The sequence below is a fragment of the Cetorhinus maximus genome, chromosome 34 (assembly GCF_964194155.1).
Source record: "Cetorhinus maximus chromosome 34, sCetMax3.hap1.1, whole genome shotgun sequence".
Taxonomy (NCBI): domain Eukaryota; kingdom Metazoa; phylum Chordata; class Chondrichthyes; order Lamniformes; family Cetorhinidae; genus Cetorhinus; species Cetorhinus maximus.
The window spans coordinates 4,060,977-4,079,596 of record NC_135912.1 but is presented as its reverse complement, the minus strand read 5'-3'; the positions used below and the strand labels follow the sequence as shown (position 1 = coordinate 4,079,596).

Sequence of the window (18,620 nt, the reverse complement as noted above, 5' to 3'; positions counted from 1 at the left end):
AAGGAAACCTGCATTTTACAATGTATCATAATTATTTGCATATCAAAACTGTACGCCCCTTTCATTATTTTATACTTTATTTTAATTTAAATGTTTCTCTTTAGCTATGCTATGAATTTACTTACTTGTTTGATTTATACCATCATCACAATTTGGCACCTGCCACCCTGATGATTTTTTCAATAAAGCAGTCATCTACCTAAATGTCTCTGCTCAATGGTAATGTCTTCAGTTGGTACCTCATGTTGGTTTTACGATGAGGTAACTGGGCCCCCTTATCATAGAGCAAATACTGGTGACAGCACAGAGCCAAGCCGATCCTAAAGCTGGTCAGAGTCCGACCAGATATAAAGGAAGGCACTGTGTTCCCCAGTTCTGGTGGAGGGAGACCGCAGTCAGAGGTTACCACACGACGATGTGCACTGGAAAGTGTGCCCGCTGCATTGGCCTGTTCCTGTTACCGCTGGCCTTTGTATGTATTATAGCCAACATCCTCCTTATCTTCCCCAATGCGGAGACAACATGGACCGATAATATCACCCTGCAAGTCTGGTTGATGGGAGGAACAATAGGAGGCGGACTTTTTGTAAGTGCATTTTGCGTTGATTTTCTCATGGTCTACCTCTCCCACCTCCCCCATCCGTGCCCTCTGTCCCACCACCACCATCACCCACCCACCCGCCCCAACCTCCTCCCATTTATTGATGTGGATGGTCACGCGGGCATTGTTCCCCCCCCCCAAGGACCCCGGGCAACCAGCCTTGGACATTGAGCATCGCCAGATCATTTAGCTATGGAGGGGCAATGAGAATCAGCCCCTGCCCCCACCCTCACACTCCAAAGGCCAGAGATAAGTTGGTGACCAGAGGCAGGAACCGATCCCTAAAAGTATCACCTCGGGTTAGCTGAGCCATTAAAAAAAAAAGTCAAACGGAACTTATTTCTGGAGGGATAAAATTGAAAAGTGAGGGAAGTTATTGCGAAACCTGTGCCGAGCATTGGTTAGACCACGGTACTGTGCACAGTCCTGGTCGACATATTATAAAAAGGATATAGGGGCACTGGAGAGGCTGCACAGCAGCTTCCCAAGGATGAAAACAGAAATGTGTGGGTATATGTATCAGGAAAGGATTGACAGGCTGGGTCTCTTTTCTCTAGGTAAAAGAAGACTGAGGTTTGATCTAGTAGAGGACTTTAAAACTATGCAATGTTCTTCCAGATTGGATGCGGAGAGAGTGCTTCCTCTTGAGGGGAAGGAATAAAACTAAGGGCTGACAACATACGATAGTCACCAGGAAACCTAATAGGGAATTCAGGAGAAGTTTCTTCATCCAAAGAGTGGTGAGAATGCGGACGTCCGCAGGGAGTGGATTAAGCAGATGGTAGAGATGCATTTAAGGGGATGCTGGACAAGTATATGAAGGAGAAGGGAATAGAGGGTTGCGATGATAGACTTTGGGTGAGAAAAGATGGGAGGAGGCTCAAGTGGAGAATTAGCACCAGCATGGGCTAGTTGGGCCAAATGGACGCAGAAACGCAAGAAATAGGAGCAGCAGTGGACCATCCGGCCCCTTGAGCCTGCTCTGCCATTCAATACGATCATGGCTGATTTTGAGGCTTCAACTCCATTTTCCCGCCCGCTCCTCATTTCCCGCCCCCCCACCCCCCACCCCCCGCTCTCCGATTCCCTGAGAGACCAAAAATCTGTCCGTCCCAGCCCTAAATAAATTCAACACTGAAGCATCCACAACCCTCTGGGGTAGATAATTCCAAAGATGCACAACACTTCCAGTTCTCCGCACCTCAGACCTAAACGATCGACTCCTTATCCTGAGACTCTGCCCCTGTGTTCTAGATGTCCGAGCCAGGCGGAAGCAAATCTCTCAGCATCGACCCTATCAAACCTCTTCAGAATCTTGTTTGTTTCAATGAGATCGCCTCTTGACATTCTCAACCCTCTCTGGGTAAAGAAGTTTCTTCAGAATTCCCCATTGGATTTCCTGGTGACTATCTTATATTGATGGCCTCAAGATATACTCCTCCTCACATTCTTCTCTTTGTATCCAATCTATCAAAACCTTGCGTAATTTTGAAGATCTCTGTCATGAAGCTATTAATGTGTATAACATTTTGGAAAATATTTTCCTTTCAAAATTTGGCCTGTGGGTCTGTCTTAGTTGGATTAAAGCCAGCTAGTCTGAGTGCTTTGATATGTACTAGTTTTGATATGTAAAGGAGATAGCGGGCATTTATATTTCTTAAATACAGCATTCAAGAAGTAGGGTGAAAAACTGACGCCTATCTTGCATCTGCCAAGCATATGTTTATATTACTAATAAAATTGATACTATGAAAGGCGTTTCATTGTTAAAAGGTGAAGTTCAAAGAGGTTGTTGATACAATGAGAATTAACATTCAGTGGGGGTGGTAGGTATAACTTCAGTAGTTTTCGGGTGTGCAGGGCAGAGGCAATGTAAGATCAAAAGGCAGCTGCAAGCCTCCAACTGGCTCCACAGTGGAATGAACCTCATTTTGAATTCGTAAGGTGAAAATGCTTTGCCTGGTGTTTGGTTAAGTCTATAGGTTGTTGTTGCCCTAATGGAGATTAGTTTGGGAATTTGTTATAAGTTATGATCGTAGTAATTTGTAGCCATATATACATATATTTTAACTTGTGTTAATTAATAAAATGTTTCAATTAGTTAATGTAAAGCCACGCGAGCTGGTGGTCTGGTTCCTGAATTTAGAGTCACATCTCAAACATAACACTTAAAATTATAGGTTATGACAGTTGTTTAAAGTTTCCCTCTGGGATTTTTAAATAACTCCACTTTACCAACTGCATGGGTCATAACAATCTCTATTCGATCCATTCTCTAAATGCCAGAGAATATAGACCCAATTTACTCAGCCTTTCATCACAGGACAACCTTTGCATCCCAGGGATCAACCTTTGGAACCTTCACTGTACTGCCTGCATTGTAAGAATATCCTTCCTTAAATATGGAGACCAAAACTCCACACGGTATTCCAGGCGTGGTCTCACCAAAGCCATGTACATTTGTAGCAGGACTTCTTTATTCCTGTACTCCAACCCCCTCGCAGTAAAGGCCAATGCACCATTTGCCTTCCTAATTGCTTGTTGAATGTAGTAATTATGGTTTTATTTAGTGTGTAACGTGCCTTTAAGAATAATACTTGTTTGGAGATATCACATGTGTTATGACCCAGCAGCTGGTAAAGCTGAGCTATTTAAAAATCCCATAGGGAAACTTTAAACAACTGTCATAACCTATTTTTTTTAATGTGGTATGTTTGAGATGCAACTCTACATTCCGGAATCAGACCTTCAGTTCTCGAGACGTTTTATATCAAGGTACATGGGACATTTATTAATTTACACAAGTTAAATATATACACATGGCTACAAATTACTACTATCATAACTTTTAACAAATTCCCAAACTAATCTCCATTAAGGCAATAGCAACCCATAGGCTTAACCAAACACCAAGCAAAGCATTTTCACCTTAGAAATTCAAAATGAGGTTCCTTTCACTTTGGTTCCTGTGGAGACAGTTGGAGGATTACAGCTGCTTTGATCTTAGATTGTCCCTGCCCTGCACACACAAAACTGCTGAAGTTATACCTAGCATACCTCACTGAATGTAAATTCTCATTGTATCACCATCCCTTTGAACTCCACTTTTTCTAACAATAAAACTCCTTTCATAGTACCAATTTTATTAGTAATATAAACATATATTACTTGGTCTCTGCTAGCTAGGTGCTAGATTTCACCCCACTCCTTGAATGCTCTATTCAAAAAGTGCAAATGAACTCGACCTCTCTTACATCTCAAAATTAGTACACATCAGACTAGTTGGCTTTAATCCAATGAAGACACACTCACAGACTAAACCTCTATTTTAAAATAAATCGCTTCCTGCACTTGTTAATCCCCTGTAAGAACTTTGAACAGGAGTTTGATGTATGGATGAGGTTAAGCAGTAAGAGTGGAACTGACTGACTGATTATTTTAATGCATGGGAATAGTTTCATTGCATATTTTATTTCAAGTTAGATCTCTGTGATAGGGTAATTATCTTCCTTTTACTGTTATTATTCCTTTACAAGTATTTTTTATTGTATCTAAAACAGACAATAAAGTGGAGTTGAATTGAATTAAGTTGAATAAACATTTGCAAGTTTCACACCTTTTAAAATATACTTTGTTTTTCTATTTTTACGACCAAAGTGAATAGCCTCACAATCCACCACATTATACTCCACCTTGTTGCCCACGCACTTAACCTGTTTATATCCCTTTGCGTCTCTCTGTCTACACAGCTCGCATTTCTTGGTGTCATCAGAAAACTTAGACACATTGCTCCCTGTCTCTCAATCTAAGTCATTAACATAGGTTGCAAATCATGAGGCCCCAGCACTGATCCTTGTAGCACTCCACTAGTCACAGCCTGCCGACTTGAAAATGCCCCAGTTATCTCTACTCTTTGCTTCCGGTCTGTTAACCGATCCTCCATCCCTGCAAGTACTCCGCAAGATCTTATCTTGCCTGTTACCCTTTTGAGTGGCACCTCATCAAACCCCTTTTGGAAATCTAGGAATCCTACATCTAATGGTTCACCTTTATTTACCCTACTAGCCGTATCCTTGAAAAACTCGAAAAAATTTGTCAAACATAATTTCCCTTTCATAAAACCATGTTAACTTTGTCTGACCATGCTATGATTTTCTAAGTGCATTGCTAACTCTTCCTGAACAATAGATTCCAGCACTTTCCTGACAATTGATGTCAGGCTAATTGGCCCGTAGTTCCCTGTTTTCTCTCCCACCTTTCTTGAATGGCCTGTCTCTGTGCTATATATTGGTTAAGGACCGGAGGAGGTGTTAATTTAAACAGCCCTGATTTCTCCTCTCGTAAACAGAAAGGTGTTTTGGATTTGCTTCCTCCTTCATAAGTGGTGGAGTATTTCCCAACCCCTCAGTTTTGGTGTCATCCAATTTTCTATGAATAACCACACAGCAAACTTGTGATAGGATGAACTCAGAGGGTTAGTTTATTTGCACACACTCAAACACAGGAGGAGAGTTGCAACATTTGCCTCCTTTTCACTTGTACAATAAAATTAGGATAAAGAAAGGAAGATTTACTGGGCAAAGACCACTGAAGTAAAGATTTATTGCTTCATGCGAGTCTAGAGTTCAGAATCAAAGTCTCCTTTTCTGTTATCTCAGTATTCCATCACACTCCTGACTTGTGCCCTGTTGACTGTCGACAGTCTTTGGGAAGTTAGGAGGTGAGTTACCCACTGTAGAATTCCGAGTCTCTGGCCTGCTCTTGTCGCCACAGGTATTTGTACTGTTTATATTTATACCGGTAATCTGCACCAATGATGAGATTATCATTTCAGAACCAAACTTTCACAGCCTAGTTAGTTCACCCTCGGGTTCAAAAAGGAAAGACCCGCTTGCTCCCAAGTTCCAACTTTGCAACTCGGTCAGCCGTCAAATCCAGAGCCCTGTCTCGCTGCTTCTAGTCGCACTTTCTTCCTGTTTGATTATCGGCAATATTTTCTATTCACAGGTCCTGTGTCCAGCATGCGCTGCCGTACGGGCCGGAGGGAAAGGATGTTGTGGTGCCGGATGCTGTGGGAACAGATGCAGGGTAAGACGTGCGAAGCCTCTTAGTCTGTCCCGTCGAGCACTTCGGGAATGCCTTGCTGGCGCTCTTCATTGAAAACAACGTGCAATAAATAAAAAAGAAAGACTTGCATTTGTGTAGCGCCTCTCATGACCACTGGATGTCTCGGAGGGCTTCATGTCGCCAGTGAGGCACTTCTTGAAGTTCAGTCACTGCTGTAGCCTGCAGTCGATTTTATGCACAGCAAGCTCCCAGAACCATCAATACCATAATGACTTGATAACCTGTTTTCGTGATGTCAGTTTTAGGGATAAAATATCGGCTGCTCTTCTTCGAAATAGTTTTTGCTTTCTTCATTCATGGGATGTGGACGTCACTGGTCAGGCCATAATTTACTGCCCATCCCTAATTACCCCTGTTCAGAGGCAACCACACTGCTGTGGACCTGGAGTCACATGTAGGCCAGACTGGGTAAGGACAGCAGATTTCCTTCCCTAAAGGGGCATTTGTGAACCAGATGGGTTCTTACAACAATCAGCATTCCGTATTTTTATTGAATTCAAATTTCACTATCTGCTGTGGTGGGATTTGAACCCAGGTCCCCAGAGCATTACCCTGGGTCTCTAGAACACTAGTCAGTGATAATACCACTACCACTTCTACCGCCTCTCTCTAGTAGCTGTAGGATCTTTCGCATCCACCTGAGAGGGCAGAGAGGCCTCAGTTTAATGGCTCATCCAACTAACAGCATCTCCAACAGTCTGCACTCCCTCAGTAGTGTACTGAAGTGTGAGTCTGGATTTTTGTGCTCAAGCCCCTGAAGGGTAACTTTAAACCTAGAAACCTTCTGACTCAGCGGGAAAGAGTGCCACCCACTGAGCCGAGGCCATTATGGCAGATATTGCTGAAAAGAGAGACATGTAGCCGAAGCTTTTCGTCTTGTACTCACCAGGATATAATATATTGTTGGACGCCAAATTTCAAATGATCACGAGGATTTATACTGCAGGAGTAAAGGGTACCGATTGGTTGGCAAGATTGGCCGAGGCATTGCCATGAGGTGTACTCAACCAGCCCACACTTGCAAAACCCCAGAACAAAACATCTACTGTTAGATGTAATTGGACAGCACTCACTGAACAATCCTGAGTGCGCTAATAGCTACACTAACAACCAGCCTAAGGTAATCAGTTGAGCTTGTAACGTTGCTCATTTATACTTGCTAGAAGCGACGAACATTCATACACAGAGACCGATTCTCTGCAAACAATAGGAATATGTTCAAGCCTTGAGCCTTTTTGAATTACTCAAAGCAAGGGATCCCATTGCTTTCACCATGGCAATGACTCAGCCAATCAGATTCTTTAATGTTGTTACTCTAGTTACACTAATGTTACCCTTCACACTTTACTGTTGTCCCTCTTTGACTGTTACTCCTGTTAAGCTTGATCTTGTTTTGACGTCACTCTTTCCCGCTCGCAAACTTGCTATTGCAAATGTTTCTGATTATCCCAGTATCCCAACAACAACATAATAAGAGCATTCTCAAAGCGCTTCACAGGAACTCTATGAAAGACAATATGACATCGAGCCCCACACACACGAGATATTAGGATCAAAAGCTTGGTCAAAGAGGGAGGTTTTAAGGAGCGTCTTTAAAGAGGAAATTGAGGTGGAGAGGTTTAGGGAGGGAATTCTAGGGCTTAGGGCCCAGGAAGCTGAAGGCACAGCAGCAATGGCAGAGTGATGGAAATTGGGGATGCTTAAGAAGCCAGAATGGGAGGAGCGCAGAGATCTCGGAGGGTTTTTTAAAAATTCATTCATGGGACGTTGGCTTCACTGTCTGGGCCAACATTTATTGCCCATCCCTAATTGCCCTTGAGAAGGTGGTGGTGAGCTGCCTTCTTGAACTGTTGCAGCCCATGTGGTGTAGGTACACACTCAATGCTGTTAGGGAGGGAGTTCCAGGATTTTGACCCAGCGACAGTGAAGGAACGGCCGATATATTTCCAAGTCAGGATGGTGAGTGGCTCGGAGGGGAACTTCCAGGTGGTGGTGTTCTCATCTATTTGCTGCCCTTATCTAGATGGTAGCAGTTGTGGGTTTTGCAAGGTGCTGTCGAAGGATCCTTGGTGAATTCCTGCAGTGCATCTTGTGGATGGTACACACACTGCTGCAAATGGGCGTCGGTGGTGAAGGGAATGAATGTTTGTGGATGGGGTGCCAATCAAGCGGGGCTGATTTGTCCTGGACAGTGTCAAGCTTCTTGAGTGTTGTCCAGGCAAGTGGAGAGTATTCCATCACAGTCCTGACTTGTGCCTTGCAGATGGTGGACAGGTTGTGGGGCGGGGGCTGGGGGAAATGACTCTACAAAGAAAACGGAAGGGGTGAGGAATGGAGGGATTTGAAACCGAGGGGGAAAATGACAAACTCACAGTGTTGCTTAACCGGAAACAAATGTAGGTCAGTATGCGCAGGGGTGATAGGGGAACAGGACTCGGTGTGAATTCGGACACGGGCGGAGTTTTGGATGATGTCAAGTTACCCCAAACCCGTGCACTAAATCATTGTCAAGGGACATATAAATAGCTGGTGTACTCCAGCCTGTCTGCCAGTTGACCCTCCTTCTGCCAACACAGTTAATCATGTTTGCGTTCTCTTGTAGATGCTGCGATCTGTGTTCTCTTCTGTCTTTGGTAGCCTGGGCTCCTTATACTGTCTCAGTGTATCATCTGCGGGTTTGGCGAATGGCCCATTGTGTGCCCTTGAGTCCGGGAAATGGGAATATCCCTTCCAGGGCTCCGAAAACAGGTAGGTCACAAACTTCCCCGGCCGACATCGTTTTTCACGTTGCCTTGATTCGTTCAAGGTGACAATGATGCGGAGAGGGGCGCAATGGCTGGCGGGAACAGGCAAAACTGAGCGGTTTTTAAAAAAAAATCTTTCACGGGATCTGGGTGTCGCTGGCCGGGCCGACACTTATTGCCCCCATCCCTAATTGCCCCTTGAGAAGGTGGTGGCGAGCTGCCTTCTTGAACCGCTGCAGGCCCTGTGGTGTAGGTACACCCACAGTGCTGTTAGGGAGGGAGTTCCAGGATTTTAACCCAGCGACAGTGAAGGAACGGCCGATATATTTATGGTGAGCGGCTTGGAGGGGAACTAGCAGGCGGTGGTGGCGTGCCCATGTACCTGCCGCCCTTGTTGCAGTACAGACTGGGATGTTTGTACATTTGACCCCTACCCTCAGCTGCTTCCAATAGCCAGAGAGCCTCAGATGGCCTGAACTCACCATTTCTGTAAACTTTAGGTACTACTTGAACTTAAATCCCAATATCTATTTGTTCATTTGAGAGTTTAACCATACGGGCAACAGGAGACGGTCTGGTGAAGTAACTCACGTTTCGAGTCCATATGACCCTTCTTGGGAGGGTTTAAGCTCGCCCGATCAACCTTGAAGGCTGCAGGTTCTCACAATGTGGTTCTGCGAACTGGAAATAAGCACGACATGGGCCTCTCCAGCAGTTGTGCTGTGATTAATTCATTAACTTGTTACCTCCATTCTGTCCAAAGTGCAGGGGTGCACTTCTCTGTCAAACGAGAGCTATGCAGAGTCACAAGATGCATTGATTACAGTTTAGGCAGAATAATGCGATGTGAGGTTAATCGATTAACATGCTCGGTGTGGAAACTGAACTAAAACCAATCATTAACCATCAATTTCCCCACATCTCCCTCACCCAACCCCTCCCCAGCAATATATTCAGCTCCTTCCTTTTCCTGAGTGGAAGTTCTCTGCTGTCTGGAATACCGGTGGCAGTGGGATGAGTGGGCGTTACTGTCCGCATAAGGCTTCAATTGGCACAGACTTACTCATGGTGGAGGATGGGTCTTCAAGAGAGTTTCATGCTTTCCATTGCAGAATGACTAATTAATTGAATTTTAATTGCCGTGATGGGGTTTGAACCCATGACCCCAGCAACTCTGGGTTACTGCTCCAATGACAGCACCTCTCCCACATTTGCAAATGGGAGGGAGGACAGAACGGAAGGGAGGGTGAGGGAATAAAGTTACAATTGTCTCCCCGTGGATGTCAAGCCTGACTTGAAACCCGTTTCTTTCCCCCAGTTACCTAGGCAACCTGACCTCGTGGGAAACTTGCAAAAATCCCCCAAACATCGTCTTGTGGAATGTAGTCCTCTTCTCCATTTTACTCGTGGCTAGTGCGATCGAACTGGTCTTCTGCGTGTTGCAGGTCATTAACGGATGCATTGGAGTTTTCTGCGGAGATTGCCGAAAGAAACACGGGAACGAAGTAAGAATCTGTTTTGCGTCAGTCATTCTCTTGCGTTTTTACCTCCCTCTGGGACTTTGACCATGTTGAACCTCCAGTTGTTCCAGTGCTGGGTTCTAAGCTCCTGGTGTTCCCTCTTCAAAGAGTCATTTTCACACGGAAGGAGGCTATTCAGCCCATTGAGCCCATGCCGGCCCCTCTGTACACCAATCCAGTCAGTCCCATCTCCCCCCGCTCTATCCCCGTATCCCTGCAAGTTCATCTCCCTCAAACGCCCATCCAAATTCCTTTTGAAATCATTCATTGTCTTCGTTTCAACCCCACCCCCATCAGGCAGTGAATTCAGAGCATTACCACTCGCGGAAAAAGGTTCTTCCTCACATCTCTTACCCAAAACCTTATATCTGTGTCTCCTACTCCTTGTACCATTAGCCAATGGGAACAGTTTTTCTTTGTCTACCTTATCTAAACCTGTCATCGCCTTGTGTCCCTCGATCAGATCCCCCCCTCAATCTCCTTCGCCCCAAGGAGAACAACCCCAACTTCTCCAACCCAACCTTGTAGCCAAAATCCCTCATCCCTCGAACCATTCTGGTAAATCTCCTCCGCGCCCTCTCAAGGATCCTCACATCCTCCCCAAAGTGTGGTGGCCAGAACTGGATGCAATACTCTAGTTGTGGTCTAACCAGGGCTCTATGGAGGCTCAGCATAACTTTCTTGCCTCTGGACTCAATGCCTCTATTTTTTTTTTCTTTATTCTTTCATGGGATGTGGGTGTCACTGGCAAGGCCAGCATTTGTTGCCCGTCCCTAATTGCCCTTTCCTCTTATTGCCCTTGTTTGTTTCACCAACCATCTAAAGTTGGTGTCCTCTGGTTCACTAATTGTCATTGAACTGAGTGGCTTGGCCATTTCAGAGAGCAGTTAAGAATCACACAAATATACAAATATACGCATTAGGAACAGGAGTAGGCCACTCGGCCCCTCGAGCCTGCTCTGCCATTCCATAAGGTCTGAATTTCAGGAAGAATTCGGTGAGCTCTAAGACACAATGTAAGTCCATCGGAAACCATTTTCAATCAGGGAGACATGGTATTCTCTGAGAGAAGGACTTAACGAGTGGAAAGGCCTGGGAAAGATTATAGGTAAAGATGGTAAAACAGTCATTTTATGACATGGGAACCGGGTACACTCATTGAGGTTAGTTGGCGTGGACTACAAATCTGTGTGTTCGTAAAGTGTTGTAGGAAGGGACAAGGAACCATGTATTTCTCATACCCATATGCTGCATCATGGTGAGGACCAGGTAGCTGAAGTTGACGGGGTATCTGAAGACGGAGACAGTAATTTGGACGAAGAAGATGAGGCGATTTGTCCCAGAGGACAACTGCCGAAAGCTGGCACTAAAGTTACATACTCGGCCAGAAGGGGCCAGTCAATGGCGGCTGTAGGTAGAGCAGGGAAGGCCGCTGGAAAATATAAAAACTGGTTAAATGTACGAGATGAAGGACTAGGAGGTTAGGCCTATGCATTGGGAACATGAAGGTCAAAAATGGAAGACATGGAGTTCGGACAGTGGGTTTGGGAGTGAACATGCCTCTAGGAAGAGATCGCGAACTGTTGAAAGAACATCTATAAATGGGAGAGGGAGATCAGACAGTCCAGAGTGAGATAGAAGGCAGGATAGAGGGCGTAGCTTAATAAGGTCAAGGAATATGGAACAGACTGGAAACACTACAAGGAGCAGAATCTCATGTGATCGAGAAGTCTAAGTGGTTTCAAATAAATTCGATGATAAATTAATAAAGGATGCCAAACAGCAAGAACTATATAGTTGGAAAGAATTTGGGGTATGCACAGAGGTGCCAGATAGGGGACAACCAGCTCTGTCTCACAGATGGATATGCACAGAAAAGATGTTTCCTGATGGGACTTATAAAGCTAAAGCCAGGCTAGTGGCACGAGGGTTTGAAGAGAAATTTGGGTGACCGGGATATGAGTAGATTTACCTACGGCAGGGAAAATTATGCCGAAGATCTTTTTGGTTCTATTAGCTACAAAGGGAAGTTTTTCTCCGTCCACCAAAAGAGGTGCCCAACGCAGAAGGGAGCTCTCTGGAAGCTAAATAAATGCGCATACAGTTTAAATGATGCCTCCAGAGTTTGGTATTTCTCAGTGAGGTTAGCTTTGTTAAGGTTGGGCTGTCTGGAAGCAGAGCCGGCAATGTTTTATTGGTACCGTGAAGGGAAACTTGCAGGCGTCTTTATGATGCATGTAGATGATTTTTTTTGTGGCGGGGGGATAGTAGTGAATGTGAAACCATTGTCATTAATGGGCTCAGAATGGAGTTTAAAATTGGAAATCGGGCAGAGCGGATCCCACGCCCTTTTACATCAGCAACCCTATTTGGAGAACGTCAATCTCATTGCAATTAGTCATGGTAGGGCCTCCTGGAAAGATACAGCGGCTTCTGAGACAGAAAAAGAGGAACTCAGGAGTCTAATTGGGCAACTCAATTGGCTAGGCAAACAAACAAGGCCGGAGGCCAGTTTGGCCGCTTTGGAATTGAGCGCTACAATGAACGATCCCAAGGTTGAAGAAATCATTCGGGTGAAACTAAACGTTGACAAAATTAAAAATGGAGCAGCGTGTTTTGAAATTCCCATCTTTGGGTGATTTTAGGAAATGAAACTGATTGTGTTCAGCGACGCGTCTTATGTGTGATGGATTTTCGAGTGTGGTGGAGGGGGGCGGATTTATAATATTTCTCATGGTGGAGGAAGAAAGGCAAATGCTGCCCTTTGGCATGGGAATCTAAAAAGATACGAAGAGTTGCAAAAGTTACATTGGCGGCGGAGACTCTGGTCCTTGTTGAGGTGGTAGATGTGGCATTCTTGATATCGAAGATGCCGGGAGACGGTTTTAAATGGGAAAAGGTATTCAGGAAGGGTACCTATCGAATGTCTTATAGATAATAAGTCACTCTGGGGAAAAAGTTCACTCTACGGAGGTGAGTCAACGAGAGGAGATTGCGAATCGACATTGCAAGCTTAAAACAGATGCCCGAGAATAAGGAGATCGCCAAGGTCAAATGGATTGATAGCAAGTAACAATCATCTGACTTGCTCCACCAAAAGAGGAGCGAGCTCCAAGAAGTTATTAGAGATCCCCAAAGAGGGATATCGTTTTCTTTAAGGAAAAATACTTCTTTTGTGTGGACATGTGCGTTTTTTTTAAGGAGGGGCAGAAGGTGAATTTATTGAACGAGAAAATATATATCGATATTTCTTATTACTACTATAGTTTGCTTGTGTGGTTATATAAACTTAAGGGCTACTTTCATTTTTTTAAGGAGGAGGGGAATCTGTTAGGGAAGGAAACAGTTAAAAAAGTTCAATCGCTAATAGTTTAACAAAGTATCCATTTGGTTGTATCAAGGCCCTCTATGGAGGTGTCCTCCTGCTCTCCATCGGGGACCTGGGGTGGAGGGTGTTGGTTCACGGACTCCCCACAATACCTGCCCTTTTTTGCGTTCTTGTGGGGTCCGTGGACCACGTTTCTATCGGGTGTTGCAGGCTGCGCTCCCTTTTCAGTTATTTAAAAAAAAAACCCTTTGGTTGTATCAAAGAGGTTAACGGCTGAGACTAGGGTGGCCTGTGGGAGAGTTTTGTGACCAGCGATAGGACTCGGGGCGGGATTTTCCGCGGCCACCCGCCGCCGGGATCTTCCGGTCCCGCCGCAAGTCAATGGACTTCTGGGCTAGGGCTCTGCCTTCTCCCCGCGAGAGATCCCACCCGCGATGGGGGCCGGAAAATCCCGGCCTCTGTCTTGGTTTCGGTCTCAAGTTCCAGTGGTTGTTTCGAAATGAACAGTGAGATTTAAACCCGCGCCCTGAAACCATTTACCTGCAGCTCTGTATTGTTAGTCCAGTGACGTTACCACTATGCCGACACCCCTGCTTAATTTGCAAAGCACGAGGTTCCATAACTTTGCTGGCTACTCCAACTATTCTCATGCATGTGGTTGGGACAAGTCTTTTCTCCCGATTCCTTGTCCTTCACCACCAACTGTTTCCTTAAACTCCTCTCCCCTGCTCTGTCTATCCTCATATCCACCAGGAGCTCTTGACTTTCTTCGTCACGTGCCTCTCTCATCCTTGCGCAAGCTTTCACCAAGGTTCCACCTTGCCCTAGCTCAGGCCCCTTTCTCCAGTGTCTGCCCTATCTGCCTTCATGCCCTCTCTGAGCTCATCTTGTCCATAAGCCCCACTTCCTGCTCTCTGGACCCCTATTCCCATTAAAAATCTAGATGTCCACCTTCCTTCCTTGGCGACCCCATTCCCCCGCCCATGCTAACAGATAGTATAAACGGTTCCTCTTGCCTTAGACACTGTCAGCCCCCATTTTAAATCAGTCATCATCACCCACAACCACCCTCCCTCAGAAAATCCAACCCTCTTTTACTCCAACATCCTTTTTAAAGCTTTTAAATCCCCTGCATCCCAAGAGCACAAGACTCAGGAGCAGCAGTAGGCCATTCGGCCCCTCAAGCCAGCAGCAGCATTTGATAAGGTCATAGCTAATTGTGGCCTCAACTCCACTTTCCTGTCTTTCCTCCCCCCCCACTGCCCCCAACTCCCCTCGCCGCTGACCCTGCACCTGCCCCCATGTCACCGTCCCCCCCCTGCCCTTCCCCAATGACCCCCTTGTCACTCAAAAATCGGTCTACCTCAGCCTTGAATATGTTCAATGACCCAGCATCCACTGCTCTCCGGGGAAAGGAATTCCACTGACTAACGGCCCTCTGAGAGAAAAAAAATTCCCCTCACCTCAGTCTTAAATGGAAGACGCCTAATTTTTAAACTGCGCCCCCTGGTTCTAGGGGGAACATCCTCTCAGTATCCACCCTGTCAAGTCCCCTCGGGATCATAGATGTTTCAATAAGGTCATCTCTCATTTTTCTAAACTCCAATGGGGATAGGCCCAACCTGCTCCAACTTTCCTCATAAGACAAACCCTTCATCCCAGGAATCAGTCAAGGCAACCTACCCTGAACTGCTTCGAACGCAACTGTATCATTCCTTAAGTAAGGGGATCAGAACTGTACGCAGTCCTGCTAATTGTTCCTGTTAGTCCAAATCTGCAATTTTCCACCTTGTTAGAGAACTGAGAGAGCCTCTACCCTCCCTCGGCGCGCAACATTTCTTCACGTTCCTTCTTGCTGCCTTGCCAGGCTTCGACACGGTCGATTGGCCATGCTACCCGTCACAGTTATCTAGCCAAGTGGGGACCACACTCGCCTGGCTTCACCCTTACCTATCCAGTCGTAGCCAGGGAATCTCTTCCCCTTCCTCCGTTCTTTAGCTCTGGAGACCCCGAGGACCCATTCTCGGGGGGCCCCCCCCTCCCATTCCACCACGTGAAAGAAAAATGTGCACAGGAAGAGGCAAATCGACACACGCTCCGCGGGAGCAGAGAAGATGGGGCTGTAAAACGACGGGAAGGGAAATGTTGATGTCCGCTTCTTTACTTCATCAGGATCATCGAATTCATAAGAATGGTTGTAGCACAGAAGGAAGCCATAGAACCATAGAACACCACAGCACAGAAAACAGGCCATTCGGCCCTTCTAGTCTGTGTCGAAATATTATACCGCTAGTCCCATTGACCTGCACCCAGTCCATAACCCTCCAGACCTCTCCCATCCATGTATCTATCCAATTTATTCTTAAAACTTAAGAGTGAGCCCGCATTTACCACGTCAGATGGTAGCTCGTTCCACACTCCCACCACTCTCTGAGTGAAGAAGTTTCCCCCTAAACCTTTCCCCTTTCACCCTAAAGCCATGTCCTCTTGTGTTTATCTCTCCTAATCTAAGTGGAAAGAGCCTACGCGCATTTACTCTGTCCATACCCCTCATAATTTTGTAAACTTCTGTCAAATCTCCCCTCATTCTTCTACGCTCAAATGGAATAAAGTCCTAACCTGTTTAATCTTTCCCTGTAACTCAACTCCTGAAGACCCGGCAACATCCTAGTAAATCTTCTCTGCGCTCTCTCAATCTTACTGATATCCCTCCTGTAGTTAGGTGACCAGAACTGCGCACAATACTCCAAAGTTGGCCTCACCAATGTCTTTGGGCCTTCAGGTGCCCGTGTCCGTTCTCTACAAACAGCAACACTCAAAACCCAGTCACCCCTTTTCCTCGTAGCCCTGCAAAATCTTTCTCGTCCGATAGTGATCCAATTCCCTTTCGAAAGTCAGGATTGAATCTGCCTCCGCCGCTCCCCGGCAGCGCGTTCCAGATCCCAACCGCTCGCTGCGTGGGAAAAAAAGGTTTTCCTCATGTCGCCGCTGCTTGTTTCCCCAATCACCTGAAACCTGTGCCCTCTCGCTCTCGATCCTCCTGCCAGTGGGAAGAGCTTCTCGCTATCTGCTCCGTCAAGACCCCTCGTTATTTGGAAGAACGCTATCCAATTTCCTCGCACCTTTCTCCTCGCCAGGGAGAACGGCCCCCAGCTTCTCCAATCTGCCTGGGTGACTGAAGTTCCTCAACCGTTTCTCGTGAGTCTTTTCCGCACCCTCTCCAATGCCTTCACATCCTTCCTAAAAACGCGGCACCCAGAACGAGACGCAATACTCCAGCTGAGGCCGAACCAGTGCTCTATAGCGGTTTATTACTTTTTTTTAACCTCCGTGCCCTATTTACAAAGTCAGGGTTGCTGTATGCTTTATTATCTGCGTTCTCAACCTGTTCCACCACCTGTAACGACTCATGTGCCTGGACTCCCAGGTCCCTCTCCTCCTGTAGCCCCTATAGAGTTGTGCCCTTTATTTTGTATTGCTTCTTCTTGATTCTTCCGACCAAAGTGAATCACTGCGTTAAATTCCATCTGCTCCTTGCCCTCCCGTTCCACCAGCTTGTCTATGTCCCCCTGAAGTTTGTCGCTACCCCTCCCAGCGCTCACAGTACAGTTTTTTGAAATAGCAAAATGAGGGCGTCCCCAGTTACTCGAACGTTGGGCCTTGGTTGAGCGCCAAGGTGGCCTCGAGGGGTGAGATGCCTTCCTAGGGCTCTGCTCCTCTCCGTGTGTGGTCAGTGTTAGTGCTATGCCCGTTCCCATTTTAAACCTTGCTCATTGTAACACTACTGTCTGCTCTTTATTACAGGACGATGGCTTCTGAACACCTCGGACCTGAAGTGGCCCTGAAGAGGCAGCTCCCGCTGTAGACTTAGCAATTTAAAATGTCCTTATGATCCTAGTTGGTTAGTTTGCCCTCTCTGTCCTGTCCAGCCTTTCCGTTTTCATTCTTACAACAGTGACTGCACCTTTGAAAAAAAAAAACTGCTTAATTAGCTCGAAAGCACTTTGGGATGCCCTGAGGACGTAAATGGCGCTATACAAATGCGAGCCTTTCTTTTGTTGAAAAATAAGCCCGGGGAAGGGTGACCAACTCTTTACAAAATAAAATAAGCGACGACTTGACCTTGGAACTAGCCGGTGGGATATGGGGGGGGGTGGTGGCAAAGATGGTGACCATAAAAATGGGGGCTGCGAGGGTAGGGGGGGCTGTTGTGGTAAGCATGAGAGCGGGAGGGGAAGGGGTTCATGGGCGGAGTGGTTTGAGACCATAATAGTGGGTGTAAAGTTTCAAATCAACTAAAACTTACGACTTATCTTGTTGAGTCACACATGTCACCATCTCTCTGCTGGCCGCTCCCCTCCCTCACTTGCAGTCCTGCTCAAATCATTCAAACTCGCCCTTGAGACTCCCAGGATCAGTCTCCCACAGGCTGTCCTAGAAGTACAGGACAAAAGGTGTCCCTTAAGGGACCTGGGACAGTCCAAATAAGGAACAATCACTTAAAATACAGGTAGGTTGATCACCCTGGCTTAGGGCTTTACCTGGGGTCGAGCCAGAGACTTGTTGATTCCCCCACTGCTCCTCAGTGACTGGCACTAGACGAACATATGAATTAGGAGCAGGAGCAGGCCACTCGGCCCCTCGAGCCTGTTCTGCCGCTCAATAAGACCATGGTTGAACTCATTGTAACCCCCACCGCCTACCCCTGATAACCTTGCACCCCCTTCCTTATCAAGAATCTATCTACCTCTGCCTCAACAATATTTCAAAGACCCTGCTTCCACTGCATTTTGAGGAAGAGAGGTCGAAAGATTCAGGACCCTCTGAGAGAAATGCTCTGGGAGCCTGGGGTTCAAATCCCATCACAACAGATGGTGAAATTTGAATTCAATAGAAATCTGGAATTAAAAGTCTGATGATGACCACAAAACCATTGCCCATTGTTGTAAATGTCTTTTAGGGAAGAAAATCTGCCATCCTTACCTGGTCTGGCCTACATGTGACTCCAGAACCACAGCAATGTGGTTGGCTCTTATATGCCCTCTGATCAAGGGCCATTGGGGATGGACAATAAATGCTGACCTGGTCAACGACACCTCCGTCCTATGAATGAAGATAAAAAAAAAACAGAGGAAAGTCATTAAGTCTGTTCCCTCACTGAATTAGATCGTGGCTGCCCTGTATCTAAACTCTATTTGGCTGCTATTGGTCCATTTGACCTGGTCCTCTTACTCAACAAAATTCAACTGTCCTTAGCCCTGAACATTTCAACTGGGCTCCAACATCCACTGTTGTTTGTG

General features: G+C 46.1%; 1 protein-coding gene across 1 annotated transcript; it reads left to right on the top strand.

Annotated features, from left to right (window-relative positions):
* The first annotated feature begins 334 nt into the window (after positions 1 to 334).
* tm4sf5 (transmembrane 4 L six family member 5) lies at positions 335 to 17,414 on the top strand. Its single transcript, XM_078533882.1, has 5 exons — positions 335 to 586; positions 5,609 to 5,689; positions 8,331 to 8,476; positions 9,791 to 9,977; positions 17,125 to 17,414. Exons 1-5 carry the CDS (start codon positions 416 to 418, stop codon positions 17,137 to 17,139), a joined length of 600 nt encoding a protein of 199 aa, XP_078390008.1. The 5' UTR covers positions 335 to 415; the 3' UTR covers positions 17,140 to 17,414.
* Positions 17,415 to 18,620: the final 1,206 nt, after the last annotated feature.